The sequence below is a fragment of the Bos taurus genome, chromosome 11 (assembly GCF_002263795.3).
Source record: "Bos taurus isolate L1 Dominette 01449 registration number 42190680 breed Hereford chromosome 11, ARS-UCD2.0, whole genome shotgun sequence".
Classification (NCBI taxonomy): Eukaryota; Metazoa; Chordata; class Mammalia; order Artiodactyla; family Bovidae; genus Bos; species Bos taurus.
In genome coordinates, this window is record NC_037338.1 from 87523913 (window position 1) to 87545310 (window position 21398).

General features: G+C 51.4%; 1 protein-coding gene across 2 annotated transcripts; it reads left to right on the forward strand.

The window, feature by feature from the left end:
- Positions 1 to 807: 807 nt before the first annotated feature.
- Positions 808 to 19934, forward strand: CYS1 (cystin 1). 2 transcript variants are annotated; one of them, XM_024999537.2, is made up of 4 exons: positions 808 to 837; positions 908 to 2068; positions 14702 to 14754; positions 17855 to 19934. In XM_024999537.2, the coding sequence occupies exons 1-4, from the start codon at positions 808 to 810 to the stop codon at positions 17958 to 17960; spliced, it is 1350 nt and encodes a 449-aa protein (XP_024855305.2). In that variant the 3' UTR covers positions 17961 to 19934. The 2 variants fall into 2 exon arrangements, with proteins under 2 accessions (XP_024855305.2, NP_001422238.1); NM_001435309.1 differs by lacking the exon at positions 808 to 837 and having other exon boundaries at positions 1751 to 2068.
- The last annotated feature ends 1464 nt before the right edge of the window (positions 19935 to 21398 follow it).

Sequence of the window (21398 nt, forward strand, 5' to 3'; positions counted from 1 at the left end):
CCAAATGACACCAGATAAGGTAGCCCATCTCCTGCATCTGGATGGTTAAGATAGCACATTTTAAAAAAAGAAAGGTTAGCCAAAATTCATCTTAACAGTTATTCTGCAGTCCCATCTGGATTCAGGTTAATGTCAAGATGGGAGTTAAAACTCACCATGTTGGAGCTGTCTTGCTTTGGAGAGATTGGATTTTTTTTTAAATAAGTGACAAAGGGAGAGAAAGAAGTCTTAAATTAAATGCAAGCACAACCAACAATTACACCATCGGTTTCAGTTTGAACTGGACACGTCTGGCCTGTTTGCTGTTCTTCTTTTGGGGTTGGTTCACTTAAAAACAATAAACGTTTTTGTTCTTTCTTTTTTACTATCCAGTGACCAAAAGCTAGAATTAATTATGATCAGTGCCTACTGGCTTTTTCCCTGCGTGGAGAGAGAATGCTTTCTGTGTCTCCTTTTAAATCTTTTCTTTCTCAAAAGTGGTTACCTTTCTGAGGAGGGTTTCTAATGAGGTACCAGATCGCCTTTGGGGCAGGAGCCGCGGGACAGGAAACCCAGGGCACCACTTCCTGCTGCCCGCTCCCTGCTGAAAGGCTGGAGGGGGTAGTCGGTCCGAGAGCGTCGCTCCTTTCCCTCCTTCTGTCCTGTCTTAGGTCTGTCCATGCACGCGAGGGAGAAGGGCAGAAATGAAAGGGTGCGAGGCCCTGCACCTGTGTCATCTTACTCCATCCTCAGAGGTATCTTTACCGTCCTCCCCCCTCCCCCAACTCAATCTTTGAGGAACAGGAGGCTGGGACAGGTGACGTCCCCATGCGCTCCACACTGGGGCTGGACCGGACCGTGGAGTCATCTCCGCGCGCATCATCACCGCAGGCAAGCCGGGGTGGCCTCTGCAGTGCTTTCCATAAAGGAACGAAAAAGCGCGGCCGAGTTAGCCCGAGCGCCGGTAGGGGCTCCAGGGTGTTCAGTTCTTAACTGGTTGCGGGGAGTAGGAGGGTCCCTAGTCCCCAGGAGCCAGGGACTGGAGGGCAGACCCCCGCAAGAAAGCGCAGGACCCAAGGTGGGGAGGGGCGAGGAGGAAGGAGTCGGAGGAGGAGAGGATGCCGGGCTCCAGTGCCCTCGTCCCCGAGCCAGTGCCCCCAGACCCGGCCCTCGGTCCCCACTCCCGGCCGCCGGCTCCCCTAGAGCGCTCACCAGCCCCCAAACCACCTCCCCGGGTCTCGGCCCCCACCGCCAGGCCCCGGCCAGCATCCCGCTCTCAGCCGCCCCCGGCCACCTCTTCGCCGCGGGATCTCGTCCCCAGCCCGGCCCCTCCTCCTGCCCCGGGCCGGGCTCAGCACCCCGGCCCCCAGTCGCGCCTACTCGCACGTTCCCCCCGGTCCCGGGCTCTGGTCCCCTCACCGCGACATCAGGCCCCGCTCTCCCAGCACCGGCGGCTTCGCCCCGCCCCCGGCCCGGCTCGCATCCCCGCCCCCAACTGCGTCCCAGACCTGGGATCACCTCCACCCCCCGAGCCCCGGCCCGGCGCGCCCCCCGCACCTCCCGCTCCCGGTTCGGCTCGCATCCCCTCCCCCAATCGCGTCCCGGGCCCGGGATCACCTCCACCCCCTCTTCCCGGCCCGGCGCGCCCCCGCCCCGCCGTCCCGCTCCCAATCGCGTCCCGGGCCCGGGATCTCCTCCCCCCGCCCCCGGCCGAGCGGCGCGCCCCCGGGCCTCCTCCCGCCCCGCCGCCGGCCCGCTCCGCCCGCGCGCCATGGGCAGCGGCAGCAGCCGGAGCGGCCGCGCCCTGCGGCGTCTGCGCAGCCCCGACAGCCGGCCGGCGGGGCCCGACGGGGCAGCCCCGGAGGGCGGGACTGGGCCGCCGGTCTCGGCGCCGGCGGCGGCGGCCCGGGAGGAGGCCCAGGAGGCGGCGGCCGGCAATGATCCCGGCCCCGCGGCGCCCCCCGACGGCGGGGACGAGACCCTGCGCTTGCTGGACCAGCTGCTGGCCGAGTCGGCGGGCTGGGGCCCCGGGGAGCTGGCCCCGCGGGGCCCGGCGCGGCCCAGACCCGCAGCCGGCGCCGGGAGCCCGGTGAGTGTGGGGGCCGCGGCGCCCGTTCCCGCCCAGGGCGGGGGTGCCCTCCCCTCCGGCCCACACCCCGCGCCCTGTCCCCCAGCCCCTGGCGCCGTCCCGCCGTGCGCTCCCTGCTCGCTCCTCTTCCTCCCACCGCCCCCAGTCCCTGCCAGGCTCCCTGGGCTTGCACGATGCCCTGTCCTCGTTGCCCTGTGTCACCCACCGTCTGGCCGTCCCCGAATCCCACCGGGTCTCTTGCTGATCGCACGGCCTCTCTTTCCCAGACATCCCCTCTGAGTCTCTCTGCCTCCTCTGGGTGCTGGTTTAACTGCCTCCAACTTGGGGGTTGGCAGGGACCCAGACATCCCTTAGCAGAAAAGCATCTCCTGGGCTTTCTTCTGGCCAGAGGTCAACTTTTTTTTTTTTTTTAAACTGTGGCTCCTTCCAACCTAGGTAGGAGCTGGCCAGGGGGATGCTTGTCTCTCTGGTACCTCCCCCCTCAGCCAACCTCCAGGGCACTGTCAGAGAAGAATCCTAGGAAATGGGACCAGTAGCCAAACAGTGGTAGCAAAGCCCGGCGCCCAACAGACGCGTCAGGATCTTTGCCAACTTCGCGAGTTGTCAAGCAACTCGCACCCTGCTAGCTATTTTTAAGATACTGTGCAATTTCTTTTTGGCTTCCCTCTTCTCTCTTCCAGAACACTTGTAATAACATCCCCGCTGTTCTAGAAAAAGACAATACAAATGAGCACTCTCTTTTGGCAATAGCCACCACTCCGGCAGAACTGAATGAAAGAGATCAGTAGGATCAGTTCCCGGGCTTGAGGAGGATGTACAAGACGGCCCCCTGCCCTGGAGTCCCACAGGCCACACTTAACGACTGTTGGGGACAGGAGGGAAGTGTCTTGGGGGCAGCCACCAAGCAGGAGAAAGTGGGAAGCTCCTCGGCGAGATGGAGGTGGGGAGAGGTGGAAAGGACTGAGCCAACCTAGACGGTGCAGGGTCTTCCTCCCCTGACCACCTCCCGCCCATGCCCTGCTACCCTCCCAAAGTGAGCTGCAGCAAGAGGGAGCGAATTATATAACAAGATTCCTTTAGGATTACATCAGTGTTCCGTTATATAACCCTCAAAAGGGATAAACAGTTGAGAAATTCGTGGGAAATTCTGAGGTGGCATGGAAGCAGTCTTTGTGTTCAGTTTTCAAGTGCTTTGGAAGTTTCAGAAGTGAAAATGAAAACTGAAAGAGAGTGTCCCATCCCACCCCCTGTCCCACCCTCATTGGCTGAGTATCTTAGAAACTCCTAGGGTGCTGAGGCTGCCTTATTCACCCTTTCAGTCATTTCTCAAGTATTGTTTGAGCATCTGCTGTGTGCTGGGCATCACTCTGGGTGCTTGAGATGAACACAGATGGCACAGTCTTTGCCCTAAAGAAGTTCACAGTGTAATGGGCGAGAGAGATCCACAGAGTGGAACACCGGTGGGCAGTCCGTCTAGAGAGTCCACTGGAGGAGGAGCCGGTCCCCTGGAGAAGTCACATCAGCATCCCAGCAGGACAGGGCTTGACCTGGATCTGGAAGGGTCTATGGCGCTTGCCGGGCAAACAAGCAGTGAAGAGCATTTGGGCAAAGAGAATCCTGAGTGCGAGCAATGGTGGTTGGGGCACATGGTACCCAGGGTGTGGGTGCTAACAGTGGAGTTGAAGAGGGTGGGAAGGATGAATGCCAGGCTCCAGACATGTCATGCTAGGAGTGTTCCGGGTTGAGGCATTTGGACTTGATCATAAAAGCCGTGGGTATTTTGAAGGGCTAAGAGGAGTGGTATTTTGTGTCTCAGGAAAGTTAGGCCAACAGCCATGGGGAGGATGAACTGGGCCCAGTAAGACAAGGGGCAAGATGGCTCACGGGACTGCTGGAGCGGTCCACACAAGCAGGTCCTGAGTGAAGCAGGGCAGTTAGAGGGCTGAAGGGGAGATGGAGTCAAGAGACATTAGGAGGTGAAGTTCCCAGCTGTGCTGCTCTTTTGTGTGTGGATAGTATATATCTTCTGTGCCGTAGATATTTCTTGAATAAATCCTGGAGTCCTAGATTATTATAGCAGAATAGATGCTCCCGAATCCTATCCATTCTTTTCAGTTCTAGGGAGACTGAGTAAAACGGCTGAAGGTGCTTCATGTCCTGGCTCTAGAAGTCTCAGGTAGAAAGTTAGCTACTTGTATGGCCAAGTGTGGGGGCTTCCCAGGTGGCGTTAGTGTGGTAAAGAACCCTCCTGCCAATGCAGGAGACATAAAAGACTCAGGTTCGATCCCTGGGTCAGAAAGATACCCTGGAGAAGGAAATGGCAACCCACTGCAGTATTCTCGCCTGGAGAGTCCCACGGACAGAGGAGCCTGGTGGGCTACAGTCCATGGGGTTGCAAAGAGTTGGACACAAATGAAGCGACTTAGCATGCACGCGTGCACATATGGCCAAGTGTGGAGTCTAAGCCTTTCTGCTTTATAGTTTATGCCCTTTAATTGGGTCTGGCTACTGCACATTTTCTAAGACTCTGAGTTATTAATAAATAGGTAAATAGTGCTTTCTCTGTTTTATAAACAAAGCCATTTTAGTCCTAGAGAATGATCACATACCCAAAGCCACACTGCCAGTAAGTGGAGGGAGCAGTTTGTAGCAAGTCTGCCAGGTCCCATCAACAGACAACCTGGAATGTTGTATGCCTTTTTCGTTTTCCACGTGTACAATCTGGAATGTTCCATGCCTTTTTCATTTTCCAGGTGTCTAGCACTTCCAATGCTCTACTCACAGCAGCTCTAATGCCTGGCCCATTTTTCTTTACCAAATGACTTTTTAAAAAAAATACATAGTCATTTATTAATTACAACCAAATGACTTTTTTTTAACATTCAGTAATCCCGAGTGTTCCTCATGCAAACTCATCAGAACCTTTATTTTGTCTGATAAAGGTACTCCACCTTGCCCTCATAATATGCCCTGAATGTTATTTTTGGCAGCCTCCTTGTTCATTCAGATGTTTATATGCTTAGGGATAATACCATTTTTACTAAAAGTTGTGAGACTCCCAATTATTTATTTAATACATCTGTCACCAGCATCCTTTTCTTTGAGCGTTTTCATGAGCCTGTGCATGTAAGCATGTTGCTGGTCACCCAGGGGCAGAGGCAGAAGAACAAAAATGAAAAAGACCCAGAATGAGGTCTGGTCCCTGTCCTGTACCAATTTTGATTTCTACTAAACAGAGGGCTCTGAGGTTCACTTACAGTTGCTCAGAAATCGTTAATATGTTGTAATACAGACACTATTTACTCAGGCTATTCCGAGAGCCCACTCCTAACATCCAGTGTTTTACTTAATCCTTGTCAGAATAGGTCCTTGCCGAATTGCTGTCACTTTCCCCTAACTTCATGTCATAGGGGAGGGGAGAAGCCCCAGAGAGGCAGTTAACTTGGCCAAGGCCATGCAGTTGGAAAGAGCCAGTCCGAGTCTTTCTGAACACACCCTCTGCAGAGCCCTGTGTATACTAGAATTTCTTTCCAGCACTCAGGATCTTTAGTTGCAGCATGTGACCTCTTAGTTGTGGCACGTTAAGATCTAGTTCCCAAACCAGGGATGGAACCCGGGCCCCCTGCAATGAAAGCACAGTACTTAGCCACCGAACCACCAGGGAAGTTCAGTTAGAGTTTTGACTGAGCCAATTTGCCATCAGGAGGGATTTTCACTTGTTCCCCAACTTCTCTGGGGCTCAGTTTTTCTCTGAAATAAGTCTCCATTCCCTGGATCTAGGAACCTTCACCCATTTCCCTGACTGTAAAGATGTGTCCCAGTCACTGAATATGAGTCCAACCCAGCAAAGGTTATGCTTACTTTTAAGTGTTTATTTTTGAATTTAGAATAGGTAATATACATGTGCATGAGAAAAATTTTGTTCTTGGCCGTTCTCTCCAATTAAAAAAAAAAAACCTTAAAATGACCTTACTTATGAAAGGGTTTAAATAAAAAGATGAGCCCTATAATTAGCTTCACTTTACAATTATAAAAGAATGTTTGCTCATTGTAGAAAAGTGAGAAAACAAAACAAAACAAAAATATGTATATAAATATATAAAGGAAATAAAGATTTCCGAATAAACTCTGCAGATATTACTGATACAATTTGATGTGGTTCCTTCCAGTTTTCTCTCTCTTTTGTGCATATCTTTTATGTCAGTAAGATCATAGTGTGTGTGTACTCAGTCCCTTAGTTGTAACTGACTCTTTGTAGCCCCATGGACTATAGCCCACAAAGCTCCTCTGTCCGTGGAATTTTCCAGGCAAGAATACTGGAGTGGGTTGCCATGTCCTATACACGTGTCAAAACCTATCAAATTGTATTATTTAAATGTCTACAGCTTGTCCCCTGTTAATTATATATATTATTGATATGTGTACATATACATGTATAAAACTGTTAAAACCTAAATGTTAAGAACAAAAGAAGCAGGATATAAAGGTGGTGGTTTAGTCACTCAGTGTTGTCCAACTCTTTGCAACCCCATGGACTGTAGCCCACAAGGCTCCTCTGTCCATGGAATTTCCACATATTGTTAAATAAAATATGCACTGGATTTTCTATAGATATTTCACTTTTTTTCCAAAACCCCTAGTTGTAAGAGACATGGGAGGCTTTAAGAAATCATCTTATTCATTTCTTCCACATATGCTTCCTGGTTCTCATTCTGCCATGGTGTGGTGTGATTCAGCCTCCCCAAGACCCGGAGTGATGACACGTCACACGCTCGCCCTGAGCTCAGCCCGGTTCCCATGGCCCCAGCCCAGGCGCCATAGCCTCCCTGGGGCTGGACAGAAGTCTGTCCTACTGACCAGGACAGGCATGCAGGCAGCTGGCTGGAGGCGGCAGCTTGCGTCTGCACTCGGCCTGGAGTGGCCACCAGGGGCTGCTGTGTCTTTGCTGTTCATCCAAGTTCCTGCGAAGCTTCCACCAGCTGGATCTTCTGGGAGATCCAGGGTGGGTCAAGCTGGGAGGGTGTCTAAGGCGTTTTGCATCTAAGTCAAGTTACAGACAGATTAACAAGAGAAAGAACCACACTTGCAAACCACAAGCGCAGAAAGGAACACAGGTGAAAAAGTGAAAACACAAAGCTGAACTGTCAGGAAAGTTAAAGAAGAAAGAGTATGATCTTCCGTTTGAGCGCAGCTTCAGGGTGTCCAGTCCTCGTATGCAATGGACCTCATACGTCATTGCCATCTTGCTTGGCCAGCAGCGTGTCACCCTCAATAGTGAGTAGAACAGCTCAGGGAAGTGGAAATAGGGTGATTATGCAAATGTTTGATTCCAATCTGAGCAGTCTTTCACTCAGTTGCCTTTTTTTTTTTTTTGCTTATGGGATCTTAGTTGCCCAACCGGGGATTGAATCCAGGCCCTCATCAGTGAAAGCATGGAGTTCTAACCACTGGACCTCCAGGGAAGTCCCTCAGCTGTCCTCCTGAGGGCAGAAACTATATCTGAACAACCCTTACAAAATCTAGTGATGAAAGGAAAAGCCCCCATCTGGTGATGACAAAAGCTGGTTCCAGCAGAAATGGGCAAGAAAGAACTAGGGTCCCTACTGGATGACTTCATGAAAAAAATTGCTAAAGAATGGTTGGGTAAAAAGTATTACTTTTCTTCTGTGTTGTCCCTGAGACTATAACTAAGCTCAGCGACTGAAAACTGCAGGGAGGCAGATTGGTGTCAGTAAAAGAAAGCTTTCTTATGTGCCTGAGAGAACTGAAGGTAGGAGGCTTTATATTCATAAGAGCATTATTCACAATAACCAAAAGGCAGAAGCCATCCAAGTGTCCCTTGATGGATGAATGGATAAACAAAACATGGTATATACGTACAGGGGAATATTACTCCACCTTAAAAAGGAAGTAAGTCCTGACATAGGCTACAACATGGATGAGCCTTGAGGACATTATGCTAAGTGAAATGAGCCAGGCACAAGATGACAAATATCGCATGTTTCCACTTAGGTGGGGTGTCCAGAGGAGTCACTCTTGTAGGACAGAAAGCAGGATGGTGATTGCTGGGGATTGTGGGGTGAGAGTTGTTTACTGGGGACAGGTTTCAGTTTTGTGAGATGAAAGGAGTTTGGGAGGTTGGTTGTAAAACAATGTAAATGCACCTAGTACTGAAATGTACACTTAAAAATGGTTAAAATTGTACATTTTAGATTCTGTGTATTGCACTACAATTAATTTTTTATTAAAAAGAAATTTAAAAGAATTTTCAGATAGTCTGAGCTGCCTGAGATGAAATGGGCTGTTTCAGGAGGCAGAAGAGGTGAGCATGTGTGTGTGTGTGCAAGTGTGTGTGTGTGCATGCACGTGATTTCCCCTGCTTGCTCTCGTGTTCATTACCCCCTCTTCCCACTGTGAATTCCTTGCTGATGTGAGAAGCATCTCCTCTTCATCTTTGCACTCCCCAGAGGCACGGTGAATTTTCAAGGGAATCTTTGGGGAACACTGACTCCACCTGGCAGATCTCCAGCATCCAGCAGCCCCCGTGGCCCCTCAGGTATCCCAGGACCAAGTCTGTGCACCTTCACTGTGCAGCCTGACTCCACATGGAGAGAGCGCCAGGTGGGCAGGACAGGCTCTTCTAGCCAGGGCATGGGATGCCCACAGTAGCGGATTAGCCACCATGGACCACACCACGGGGCCTGTGTGGTGAGATATACCCGGGGTCAGCTCGCTTCTATTCAGCACCTCAGGTAACAATCCCCAAGAAACACTAGTTTCTTAGGGAAGAAAGTGCTGTCCTGAACCTCTCAGGCCTCAAACACAAGATCTTCCCTGGGCTCTCCTCCTCCTCATGCCTTCAGGTTCTCTTCTCGCTGGGCCAGGTCAGAGGCTACTCTGGGCTGGACACTGGGTCAGATGTTTGTCATGGTGTTTGCAGGTATTATACTAAGGATGAGACAGACACTCTGTCTTCTCTCTGTGGCCCTCAAGGCTAAGTACCTATTACACAGATGAGTAAACTGAGGCTCATAGAGCCTCACAGTCCACCCAAAGGCACATCATGATTAAGTGGCAAAACTGGGCCTTGAACCCTTTTCTGCATTGTGCTATTTTTACTCTTACACCAACTGCTATATAGACAAACTCAGGATTATGCTGCTACTGCTGCTGCTAAGTCGCTTCAGTCGTGTCCGACTCTGTGCCACCCCATAGATGGCAGCCCACCAGGCTCCCCAGTCCCTGGGATTCTCCAGGCAAGAACACTGGAGTGGGTTGCCATTTCCTTCTCCAATGCATGAAAGTGAAAAGTGAAAGTGAAGTCGCTCAGTCGTGTCTGACTCTTAGCGACCCCATGGACTGCAGCCCACCAGGTTCCTCCATCCATGGGATTTTCCAGGCAAAAGTACTGGAGTAGGGTGCCATTGTCTTCTCCAATTATGACTACCCATCAAAGTGACATTGAATCTGATTCAGGAACTATTTTATGTTTATTGTGTGCCCTGCGTAGAGATCTGTAAACTTTAGGCGAAGTGATATTCTTGTTGGGGAGGATTAACTGATGTTAATGTTAACAGCTCTGGGTTTTTCTCCAGTTGTGTCCTCATGTGGGCTGCTCTGGGCGGGGATATCATATCCTTTATGGGCAATAGAACCCTGCGCCCAGCAGGGCACGTGGGAGTTAATGAATGAAGACTTATTCACAGCCTTTGATGACTCCACATATTTGCATATGCTTTTCCTTATCCAGAGTACCCTTCAATTCCTTTCCATCTGGTAAACTCCTAATCTTTCAAAACTCCAGCTAAATGTTATTCATTCCATTCTTCTCGAAAGAGTTTTTCCCATTCAGAGTTGGTTTTCCCTCCTGTTGCAGAGTGTAGGCTTTCCCAGCACCTTATAACTCAGCTATAGAATTCATCACGTGGCATCACATTGCATCTTTATGAGACACGCCCCATGTGCTATGGGCTCCTGGAAGACTGGGTTCTTGACAGCCGCAGTCTGTATTTAGGATGTTGCTTGTGCCAAGGGGGATCTGTTGCACAAAGTAGGCTGACGTCTGGATGGGCTGTGGCCTTGCTCAGCTTCACAGGTCAAAGGCTGGATTCCACAGTGTCAAGTGCCTTATGCTGGGGAACACAGTGAGGAAGCTTATTCAGACAAGCCCCTCTGCTGAAGACGGTTTAATATTCTGGGTATAATTAATGTGATAAGAGTATCTTTGAAGCATAAAGTGGCTCATGAGACAGTGAGGAATTACCAGCCCGGATCTAAGGAAGGCAGAATCCAGAGAGGCAGGTGACCCACCGGGCTGTGCTTGCCTCAGGTGAACGTGAGCTCTGGGTCTGACCATGTCCAACAGTAAAGGGGACAGAGTTTAGGGCCCAGTGAAAACAGAGACTAAGAGTAAATCCTTTACTCGTACGTTCAGGACCCTCACGGGATTGCAAGGCGAGTGTCACAGCACAGAACAGTGCAGGAGGGTACAGAAGCCATAGTCTAGCTATCCCTTAGGTCTGCAGCCCCAGTTCCCATCACCTGGCTGGTCCAAAATACCTGAATCCGTGCAGTGCAGTTCAGTCGCTCAGTCATGTCCTTCCAACTCTTTGAGATCCCATGGACTGCAGCACGCCAGGCCTCCCTGTCCATCACCAACTCCCGGAGTTTACTCAAACTCATGTCCGTTGAGTTGGTGATGCCATCCAACCATCTCATCCTCTGTCGTTCCCTTCTCCTCCTGCCTTCAATTTTTCCCAGCATCAGGGTCTCTTCAAATGAGTCAGTTCTTCTCATCAGGCGGCCAAAGTACTGGAGCTTCAGCTTCGGCATCAGTCCTTCCAATGAATATTCAGAACTGATTCCCTTTAGGATGGGCTGGTTGGCTCTCCTTGCAGTCCAAGGGACTCTCAAGAGTCTTCTCCAACACCACAGTTCAGAAGCATCAATTCTTCGGCACTCAGCTTTCTTTATAGTCCAAATCTCACATCCATACGTGACTACTGGAAAAACCATAGCTTTGACTAGACAGTCCTTTGTTGGCAAAGTAATGTCTCTGCTTTTTAATATGCTATCTAGGTTGGTCGTAACTTTTCTTCCAAGGAGCAAGTATCTTTTAATTTCATGGCTTCAGTCACCATCTGCAGTAATTTTGGAGCCCAAAAAGATAAAGTCTGTCACTGTTTCCCCACCTAGTTGCCATGAAGTAATGGGACCAGATGCCATGATCTTAGTTTTCTTAATGTTGAGCTTTAAGTCAACTTTTTCACTCTGCTCTTTTACTTTCATCAAGAGGCTCTTTAGTTCTTCTTCGTTTTCTGCCATAAGGGTGGTATCATCTGTACATTTGAGGTTATTGATGTTTCTCCCTGAAATATTTTTTTAATTTATTTATTTTAATTGGAGGCTAATAACTTTACAATATTTTGGTGGTTTTTGCCATACATTCACATGAATCAGCCATGGGTGTACATGTGTTTTCCATCCTGAACCCCACTCCCACCTCCTTCCCCATCCCATCCCTCAGGGTCATCCAAGTGCACCAGCCCTGAGCACCCTGTCTCATGCTTCGAATCTGGACTGGTGATCTGTTTCACATATGATAATATACATGTTTCAGTGCTATTCTCTCAAATCATCCCACCTTTGCCTTCTCCAGCTTGCTGGATTTAATTTCAAGTGGGCCCAGACTGAGAGTGCCCCCTAGTGCCTGAACAGAGCAAGTGGATGTCCTCCCCAGAGGAAGGCATCTTCCTCTCAGGCCTCAGAGAACACCCACAAAGGGTTTTCAAGGATAATGAGCATCAGACAAGAAAAAATAATCAACCACCCAGAGAGTTGTTCCTGATGGCTCAGATGGTAAAGAATCTGCGTGCTATGTGGGAGACCCAGACTCAATCCCTGGGTCGGGAAGAGCCCCTGGAGAAGGAGGGAATGACAACTCACTCCAGTGTTCTTTGCTGGAGAATTCCATGGACAGAGGAGCCTGGTGGGCTACAGTCCATGAGGTTGCAAAGAGTCAGACATGACTGAGAAACTAATACTTTCAGAGAGCCAAGTGAAAATCAGAAGAAACAAAAACAACTAAAATAGGTTAGTGAGGGCCTCAGTTATTTATTTGGATTTCCAAAGGTTATTGGCCAACAAAGGTCTGTATAGTCAAAGCTATGGTTTTTCCAGTAGTTGTATACAGATGGGAGAGTTGGACCATAATGAAGGCTGAGCGCCAAAGCATTGATGTTTTCAAGCTGTGGTGTTGGAGAAGACTCTAGAGAGTCCCTCGGACTGCAGGGAGACCAAACCAGTAAATCCTACAGGAAATCAACCCTGAATATTCATTGGAAGGACTGATGCTGAAGCTGAAGCTCCAGTACTTTGGCCACCTGATGAGAAGACCTGACTCATTTGAAAAGACCCTGATGCTGGGAAAGATTGAGGGTGGGAGGAGAAGGGGACGACAGGAGGATGAGATGGTTGGATGGCATCACTGACTCGATCGACATAATTTTGAGCAAACTCCGGGAGATGGTGAAGGACAGGAAATCCTGGCAAGCTGTGGTCCATAAGGTCACAAAAAGTCGGCCACAACGGAGCGATTGAACAAAAACAACAATGTTAAAGAATCCACCTGCACTGCAGGGGATGCAGGAGACACAGGTGCCATCCCTGGGTTGAGAAGATCCCCTGAGGAGGGCATGACAACCCACTCCAGCATTCTTGCCTGGAGAATCCCATGGATAGAGGAACCTGGCAGGCTATAGTCTGTGGGGTTGCAAAAGAGTCGGACACGACTGAAGCGCCTGAGCACACATGCATGTTTATTTGTGGAGAAGAACCTATAGAAATTGACCTAGCATATTTGAAAAACGACCAAATAGAACTTGTAGAAATGAAAAACACAGTAAACAAAATGAGATTCTGATGGTTTGGGTGAACAGGAAATTAGAGATTTAGAGAAGATCAGTGCCCTGTAAAACAGAGCTGAAGAAATGACCAGCACAGAGAGACCAGGATCTGATGAAAGACAGCTTGAGAAAAAAGCCACAGCAAAACTAATATTACATTTGAAATACTTAAGTCTTCCCCTTTCACTACAGGAACAAGGCAGAGATGCCTATTATCATGACTTCTTTTCAAGGTAGTACTGGATGTCCCAGCCAGTGCAGGAAGGCTTGGGGGAAAATATGGAAGGATCAGAAAGGGACAAAACTGAATGGCCATTATTCCCACATAATGTGAGTGGGAAGAAATTAAGTCCGAAAGAATCTACAAATAAATTATTAGGGCTAATTAAGAGAGCTTAGTAAAACTGCTGAACACGAAATGTATGTATTTCAATCGTATCTCTGCACAAACAAGCAGGGAGAAGATAAAATTTTATTTTAAAAAGATATTATCAAGTATCTAGAAATTGGTTTAAAAAGAGGTGTCTATGACTTCTACAGTGAAAATGATTAAGACTTCTTAAAAGACATTAAAGAAATCCTAAACAAATGGAGAGATGTTCCCTGTTTATAAACTGGAAGGCTTGTTATTATAGAGATTATGACATGGGGAAGGGGAAGGGAGGGCAGGGTGACTTGAGAAAGTGACAATATATATATACACACTGTGCTGTGTGCTTCTGTGCTTAGTCGCTCAGTCACGTCCGACTCTTTGCGACCCCATGGACTGCCCGCTAGGCTCCTCTGTCCATAGGATTCTCCAGGAAAGAATACTACAGTGGCTTGCCATGCCTTCCTCTAGAGGATCTTCTCAACCCACGGATTGAACCCAGGTTTCCCACATTGCAGGCAGATTCTTTATTGTCTGAGCCACCAGGGAAGCCCATATCTGTACACTACCATGTATAAAACAGGTGGCTAGTAGGAAGATGCTGTATAGCACAGGGAGCTCAGCTTGGTGCTCTGTGATGACATAGAGGGGGGATGGGGGGAAGGAGGCTCAAGAGGGAGAGGATATATGTATACTTACACTGGATTCACTTCATTGTACAGCAGAAACCAACACCACATTGTAAAGCAATTATACTCCAATTTTTAAAAAGAGATATCAAGTCTGCTTGGAATGATTTGTATATTGATTCAACCCCAACAAAAGCCCCAAGGGGGACAAGCTGACTACAACACACACGTTTGGAAGTGCAAAGAACCAGGACCAATCCAGCTTCATTTGAAGCTGTGGTCATTGAGACGGGGCGGTGCTGGCGACAGGACAGGCATAGATCATTGGGAGAGTTTGCAGACAGACGTGAGCGACGCCTGTGCACTCCTGACTCCGGACAGACAAGGTACAGCAGAGCAGCAGGGCAGGCTGCCAGGCAAGGGCTTGGGTGGACATCAGGACCTCCACTCCCAGAGTGAGAGGTGGGGGCTTGCTGGCCAGTAGCTCCCAGGGAGGAAAGGGCGGGGGGTCTCTTGTTTTGAGTTGTGTAGGTCACTCCCCTCTCCCAGCCTGTTTCCCACCTACCGAACAGGCAGTTGGAGCTAGACAGTAAGGGAGCCTTTCCACTTTCCAGCTCTGGTTTATTAGCCATGGTTGAACGCGGCAGCTCTGTGTCAGCAGGAAGCCAGTGCAAAGGCAGGCTGCAGCACTGACAACCTTCTGATGCCTCTTCCGTTTGTCCTTCTCAAGGTGTCCCCAAAGCGGAGCACTGAAGACCACCCAGAGGGCAGCTGTATCTCTGAGTAAGTATGGGGCAGGGAGGTGCATCTCTGCAAGAAATCACAGCTCCCCTCCTCTGCCACCCCCCAAGCACCTGCATCTCTGCGCCTGCCCTCACTCATTCACTCAGAAACTGTGCAGTGCTCATCTGTGAATGAGGCGCGGTCCTGGCCTTCAGGAGTTTCCAGCCTAGAGGGGTGATGGGTGGGTCCCCAGTAATCCTATTACAGTGTTAGCAGGAAAACACATTTAAACCCCCTGGAAAGTGTCAGCTGAGGACTCCAGCCATCAGGTGTTGGCACAACCCTGGGCTGTGTGAGGATTCCCCGGGCCCCTGGAGCACACTGCACCTGGAGGCTCGGCTGGGTTGACCTGGGCCCCAGCCCATCTGCCCTTGCTTTCTCGTCTCTAAGGAGTCACCGTGATGGCCCTTGTCCTTGGGACGCAGGGGATGGTGGTGCTCAAGACCATGGATGTGAGAAGCAGTGAAAACGCAGGCTCAACAGCTATTTTTATTACCAATTCCAAATGGTTGCGGGGCCAGAACCTTGCTGGTTCCCCTTATTTAACAAACATTTGCCTTATTTAACAAACCTTTCCTTGAAGAGTGGGGTCTCTTCAGATGGGCTCAAGGGAGGTCCAAGAGGGGACAGAAGCAGCCGGAGGGCTCGTGGAGGAGCTGAGGCTTAAATGGCTTGAAGGACAAGTGGTTTCACCGAGGAGGGCAGGAGCGCGCCAGGTGGCTAGAACCACAAGCAAGATGTGGAGGTGTGAACAGGACCCCGGACACAGGCTGGTAGCATTTAGAACAGAGTCTGGGGGAGAAGGAGGGCTGAAACCAAGAGCTGTAGGTGGCCTGGCCTGCACCAGATTGGGGTGGGGGTTGGGTTCCCAGCCAGAGATGGGCTGGGTCACGGCATTGAGAGCACCAGATCCTGGCCACTAGACCAGTGGTCAGTGACAGGGACCCTGGCCCTTCAGCTTTGCAGGAAAAATATCCACAAAGATGAAAAATAGTGAAGCAAGTCACGTATTGATTAGGAAGGAAAAGAGTGCAGTCTGTGGATAGAAACAGGCAGACTCAGAGGGAGAGTCCCTGAGTTGCTGAGCGGCGCTCTCACGGTAGTTTAAATTACTTTTATGGGATGGTGGTGGTGGTGGTTTAGTCACTCAGTCGTGTCCGACTTTTTGCGACCCCTGGACTGCAGCCTGCCAGGCTCCTCTGTCCATGCGACCCGCCAGGCAAGAACACTGGAGTGGGTTGCCATTCCTTTCCCCACTTTTATGGGATATTTTCTCCCAATTTTCCTTTGGCCAATCATTCTGATTTGCCTGGTTCATGTCCATATTTTGTGTATCTCAGGATCCTCCCATGTATGCACAGGTATCTCTTAGCCAAGATGGATCCTACCGGAAAGGTGTCTGGGTAGAACATCCCTTGACACTGCTCCTCTTTTGACCTCCAAGGAGCCTTTTCTATGCATGTATGGTTGGGGAGGTCTCCTGACTTTGGGAATGAGAAATATGTGGTTTGTGCAAGGTACAGCCTCCTTCCTTAATTGCCCTGCTATTCTCGTCTTGGAGTTTCAGAACAGAGAGAATGTATCTCAATTGCTTTACCATGGGGAGGGGGCCCATCTGTTTCCTGCCTCAGGGCCACTGCTGTTGAGTAGGAGGATGCTGGGTGGGCCCTGGACCTCCATCATGGCCCTGGAGGTGAAGCGGTGAGAGCTTGTACGCTGACTCAGCCCCCCGCCAAGGCCAGAACCTCCCTCAGCAGATTGGAGCATCCCTACCCATCCACCCTGATGGCCCCCTGCCCCTCACGTGTTCTGCAGACAGCACCGGCCACGCCCTGCACACCAGCTCCAGGGGGACTCGGCCCCTTGGGCTCCCATGCGGGACTGGGTGCCGGGTCCCACTGCAGTGACCAGGTACCAGTGGCCAGCTCTGCTCAGCTGACCCAGAAACCCATGCCTATGGCGATGCTGAGGACACCGGCCCAGCCTGGTGCCCACACTGCTCGGTCCTAGCTGCCTATTTCTACTGATTGTAAAGATAATTGGCAGTGACTTTCAGTTTTCATCAACCCAAGGACGTTAGGAGGATTAAATTCCACCTTGAAAGAATTAGCTATTTATTCTTATTTTGAAACAAATGGGTGCCTTCCCCTCACACGCACATTCCAGGATGTCCTTCACCAGGAGTACTTCATTCATTCATTCACTCCCTCAATAGACTTTGGTGACAGCGTGCTGAGCACCACCCTAGGCCCTGGGCTCAGGGCTGGGTGACTCCCAGGCAGGTCCTGGCACAGTGACTGGAAGGGGAGAGAGTCTTGCAGATGCGGTCAGGGCTGTGCTGACCCTCGGGAAACAGGCTCTGAAGCCACACAGGCCCTCCCCAGGGTCTGGATTGCTGGCAGCCTCCCTCCTTAGGGGAGTCTGGGGTCACAGCAAAGTCCAGAAAGCCAGAGAGGGCATGGGCTGCGGGTTGAGGCCAGTGGGAACTGGAGTCCAGCAGTGGGATGAGGAGCCAGGACTTGGTCACTTAATACACTGCCCAGTGGGTAGGGGGCCTGGTCACGATCCAGAGGACCCCACGCCAAATCCTGTTCTGTAGGGCCAGCTCCTGCGAGACCCCCAGAGGGTGCAGACACAAGAATGAGTCAGCCGATAGAGGATCTCGACACAGTTCACCTTTCTGAGGGCTCTGCAGGTTGCAAGATTCAGGGTCACATGCCGTCCACGCATGGTCTCATTTATGCCTCAGAATGAACTTAGGAATGCAGTTCTATTTTAGAGAAAACTGTCACTGAGCTAGTAAGTGGCAGAGCCGGGATGCAAACCAGGTCTTTCGACCCCCAGGCCCTCGCCCCGAAGCACTGCCGGCACCGGCTTCCTCACAGGCTAAGGTCTTGGGTTACACAGCAGGAGATGAAACCGAAGAATGAGTCAGGAGCTGCTCATGGAAGAGGTTGAGAATGTGTCCCCAGGGCAGAGGTTTTCAGTCTGAGTTTGAGGATGGATCAGAATTCCATCCATGGCCACTGCGGTTGTCCAGTAGAGATGTGGAGTTTGAAGGTAACATCTTGCTTCCCGTGTCCGTGTTTCTCACCCATAGAGCCCCAGGCAGCTGCCACAAGAAGCCCGAGAGGCAGTCGGCCATCACATATGACTACTCTGAGGAGGAGCTGATGGCCAGCATTGAGCGGGAGTACTGCTGCTGAGGACAGTGCGGCAGCAGCCCCACCGTCACCCAGCAACCAACCAATGTGCCATTCCTCCCAGACCCAGCCCCAGCGGACCGGAACTGGGCTGGGGGGCGCATGTTCCAAGATCTTTCACAACTGGCCTCTTCAAATCCACATTTAGACAGTTCTGAACGTGGCTGGCTGCTGGCCATCATGCTTGCTGGCAAGAGATGGTCAGCCATGCAGACCCAGGCAGAAGGAAGGTGTGGGTGCCGGAGAGAGCTGTCTACAAGGGTCTACTGGATCCTGAAACACTTCCCCTTTCTGATGCCCCCTTGCCACCTGCTCCGGAGGAGGCTCATTAGCTGAGAGTGGCTCAGAGCCGCAGCTTTGGGGCCTCACACGCGTCCCACAGTGCCCCGGGGAGGTCTCCCACTGGAGGGCACATCCAGGAGGTATGCCTTACCGAGCTGGAGGGAGTCACACTTGGGTCTGCGAATGAGTCTCCTGGAGATGTTGCAGATTCTGATTCCATGGGTCTGGGGCACGGCCTGTGAGTCTGCAGGTCTCAGCAGTTCCCAGGCAAGACCCAGGCTGCTGGGTCCCAGCCGCGCCCAGAGCGGCGGGGATGAGCCCGAGCCTTCGGCCTGGCTGGATCTTCCTCCCCTGGTGCTGGAGGCCTCTCGGAGCCACAGCCCACCCCCCTCCCCTGAGAGAGGCCTGTGCTCCTGCAGTGTGTGTGTGTATAGGTGGGGGACCAGAGCCAGAGTCCCCAGTTCTGATCCTTGCCCTCGAACTAACCTGCAGTGACTTCCCCACTCTGGACCTCGGTGCCCCTCTCTAGAAAGTGAGTCCCAGAGGTGTGCCCCCACCCCCCTGCTCTGACCATCTGGGATTACATAATCCCAGGCGTCCTTGGTCTCTGTGGTCCCCCAGGGGCACGGGACTGCCTCCCCTGCTGGGATTGAGCCCTGGTCCCACCTGCTCAGGGCTGCCTGCTCTTCCCACCGGGTAGAAGGAAGAAAATCACAGCGGTGAGGCCAGAAGAGCCTTAGAACATCCCCAGCAGACCAATGAGAAAGCCAACACCTTGTGAACCAGGAGGACCCTGGGGGGAGACCCGCAGCCTGACCGGAAGGGAGACCCCTGCTGTGGGCCCAGCGTGGCTGCTGTCGGAAAGCTCAGGGTGGCAGGCTGTCAAGAGCCCAGGAGGCAGAAGACCGGGAGGCAGGCCCTCCGGAGCAGCTGGCCAGGACATGGGTAAAAAAGGGCATGTAGAGGGCACCTATTCGCCTCCCGAAGCCAGAACTGGTCCACCAGCGTACAGGTGATTCCTCCACGGCGTCACCTGCAGGAGCATCTCGGGGCTCGAGGAACGGCCACCTGGCACCATGCCCAGGTCACAGGCCTGCTGCCCAAATGGGCAAACAGGCATTTCCACAAACCTCTGTGACTTGGCAAGGGTGTCTTTGATCAGATGTTTCATGGCAGGGAGATTTTAAACTTCGAGGTTTCAATGGAACCATGGAGCCTTCCAGCAAACGCCCTGGAGGGTTGGCTCAGAATCTCCCCCAAACCAGAGCTATTTCTCATCCAAGCCCAAACCATTTGTTTTGATATGATACGATATGATAACCATTTGTTATTATCTTAATAATACAGATACTTCTTTTTGAAGTTAAAATTTTGTTTTTCCCTAGTAGACAGACCAGGCCTTGACTTTAACGATGTAAATGTTTAGTTTTACATCATTCATTTGGTGAATTAATTCAGCCAGAAAGTTGACACCTTGTACTTTCCTGTGGAAACCTCATAAAACCCTTCACGAGACAAAAGCATTAAGGAAAAGAATTCCTCATGACATTTGATGTCACTGATGGGGTGAATACACTTCATCAAAGCTGAAAAGTCACAGCGGTCGTTCTCAGGTCTTCATATTTTTTTTTCCCCCAATTCAGGAAAAAATGTGTCTTCTGGATGGTGTTTGAGAATAAAGCAGCATGTCCCAGCTTTGAGGTGTTGCCACCCTGTGTCCAGGGGAGGGAGGCCGATCACGCTTGGTGGCAGGGACTAGGGTGCCAGTCCTGGTAACAAGTGCTTCTTGCAGTAGGTGTGCGGACAGGGCCACCTGGGTGCCCAGCGCTGCTCCGGGCCTTCTCTTGGTCGCTCGGTGTTGCCTCTCAGCTGCAGCTTTCTGCCGTGGAGCTGAGCGTGGGATCTTCTCATGGACACAGGGAATGTGGCTGAAACAGAGGCAGGAAGAAAAACGTCTCTGTGTTGAAAGTGACAGTGACACTTGGATGTCCGGGAAAGTCCCAGTGCCACAGACGTGCCTCCTGCTTTGTATGGTGGCAGGTTCCTCTAAGAGGCTCCCAAGCGCAGGAATTTAGAAAATGTGCCCCGGCCCCAGCTCTGAGAAATGTCGTGTCCTTCTTCCTGGGGAGGGAGCCATGGACTTCATTGTGCCAGCCACAGGCCTTCTCAAAGGGGTCCTGCCCAGTTCAGGCCCCCCATCCTCACCTAAAATAAGTTTTCCCCAAGACACTCCCCTTGATGTGCCAAAGTCTTGGGTCCGATTCTCACTGGGCTGCCATTCTGGGTGGGCTGAGGTTGCAGGGGAGGGTGGAAGTTCCCACGAGCGTCTGTTCAACCCACATTCATTCTCATTTTCTGAGCCCCTGCTGCTTTGAGCCCGGCCCTCTACGAGACGCCAGGGTTCCGGTAGCAATATCTGGTCTCCACCAGTGAGGACGTTCTGTTTCTAGTGAGCAGAGACACACTCATCAGTGCTCCGGAAAAGCTTGTTGTTATTCAGTCACTCAGTCATGTCCAACTCTTTGCTACCCCATGGACTGCAGCCCTCCAGGCTCTTCTGTCCATGGGACTTCCCAGGCAGGAATACTGGAGTGGGTTACCATTCCCTTCTCCAGGGGATCTTCCACACCCCAGGGATTGACCCCAAGTTTCCTATGTCTTCTGCGTTGGCAGGCAGGTTCTTTACCTCCGTGCCACCTGGGAAGCCACCACCCCACCTGGTAGGGATGTCCCTCAGCAAAACCACCTGGGCACTTCTTGTTCCAGTTCTTGTGATCCACACACACAGCCATCTCCCCAGGTTCCAATACCAAGCAGGGGCCGCCAGGGGTCAGGTGCCCAGCACACCAAGCCCGAGGCCCAGCCACTGTCCTGGCCCAGTGTCTGGGCCAGGGCATGTGTGCCTCTCCACGCAGCCCCGATCCAACCACGTCGGGTCGGCCTTTGAGAAGCGATGTGAGTAGACTCCTCAGCCCAGAGGATGGACACGCACTCCTGTGCACGATTTGCCTTTGGGGTCAAGGTGTTCTCCTCCCCTTTAGACACACCCCCTCTGTAGATCTCCTGGGTTTTCTGGGCTGTTTCTCTGCCTTGGCACCCTACCCCACACCCCCGTCACCTTGGCATCCCCGGACCCGCAGGTCCATCTGCTCAGTTTGG

Excerpts from the sequence above, each read along its gene's own strand:
- CYS1 (XM_024999537.2), top strand. The coding sequence starts at position 808 with ATGCGCTCCACACTGGGGCTGGACCGGACC. Across the intron at positions 838-907 it reads CACTGGGGCTGGACCGGACC|GAACGAAAAAGCGCGGCCGA; the intron begins GTGGAGTCATCT and ends CTTTCCATAAAG. Across the intron at positions 2,069-14,701 it reads CAGCCGGCGCCGGGAGCCCG|GTGTCCCCAAAGCGGAGCAC; the intron begins GTGAGTGTGGGG and ends GTCCTTCTCAAG.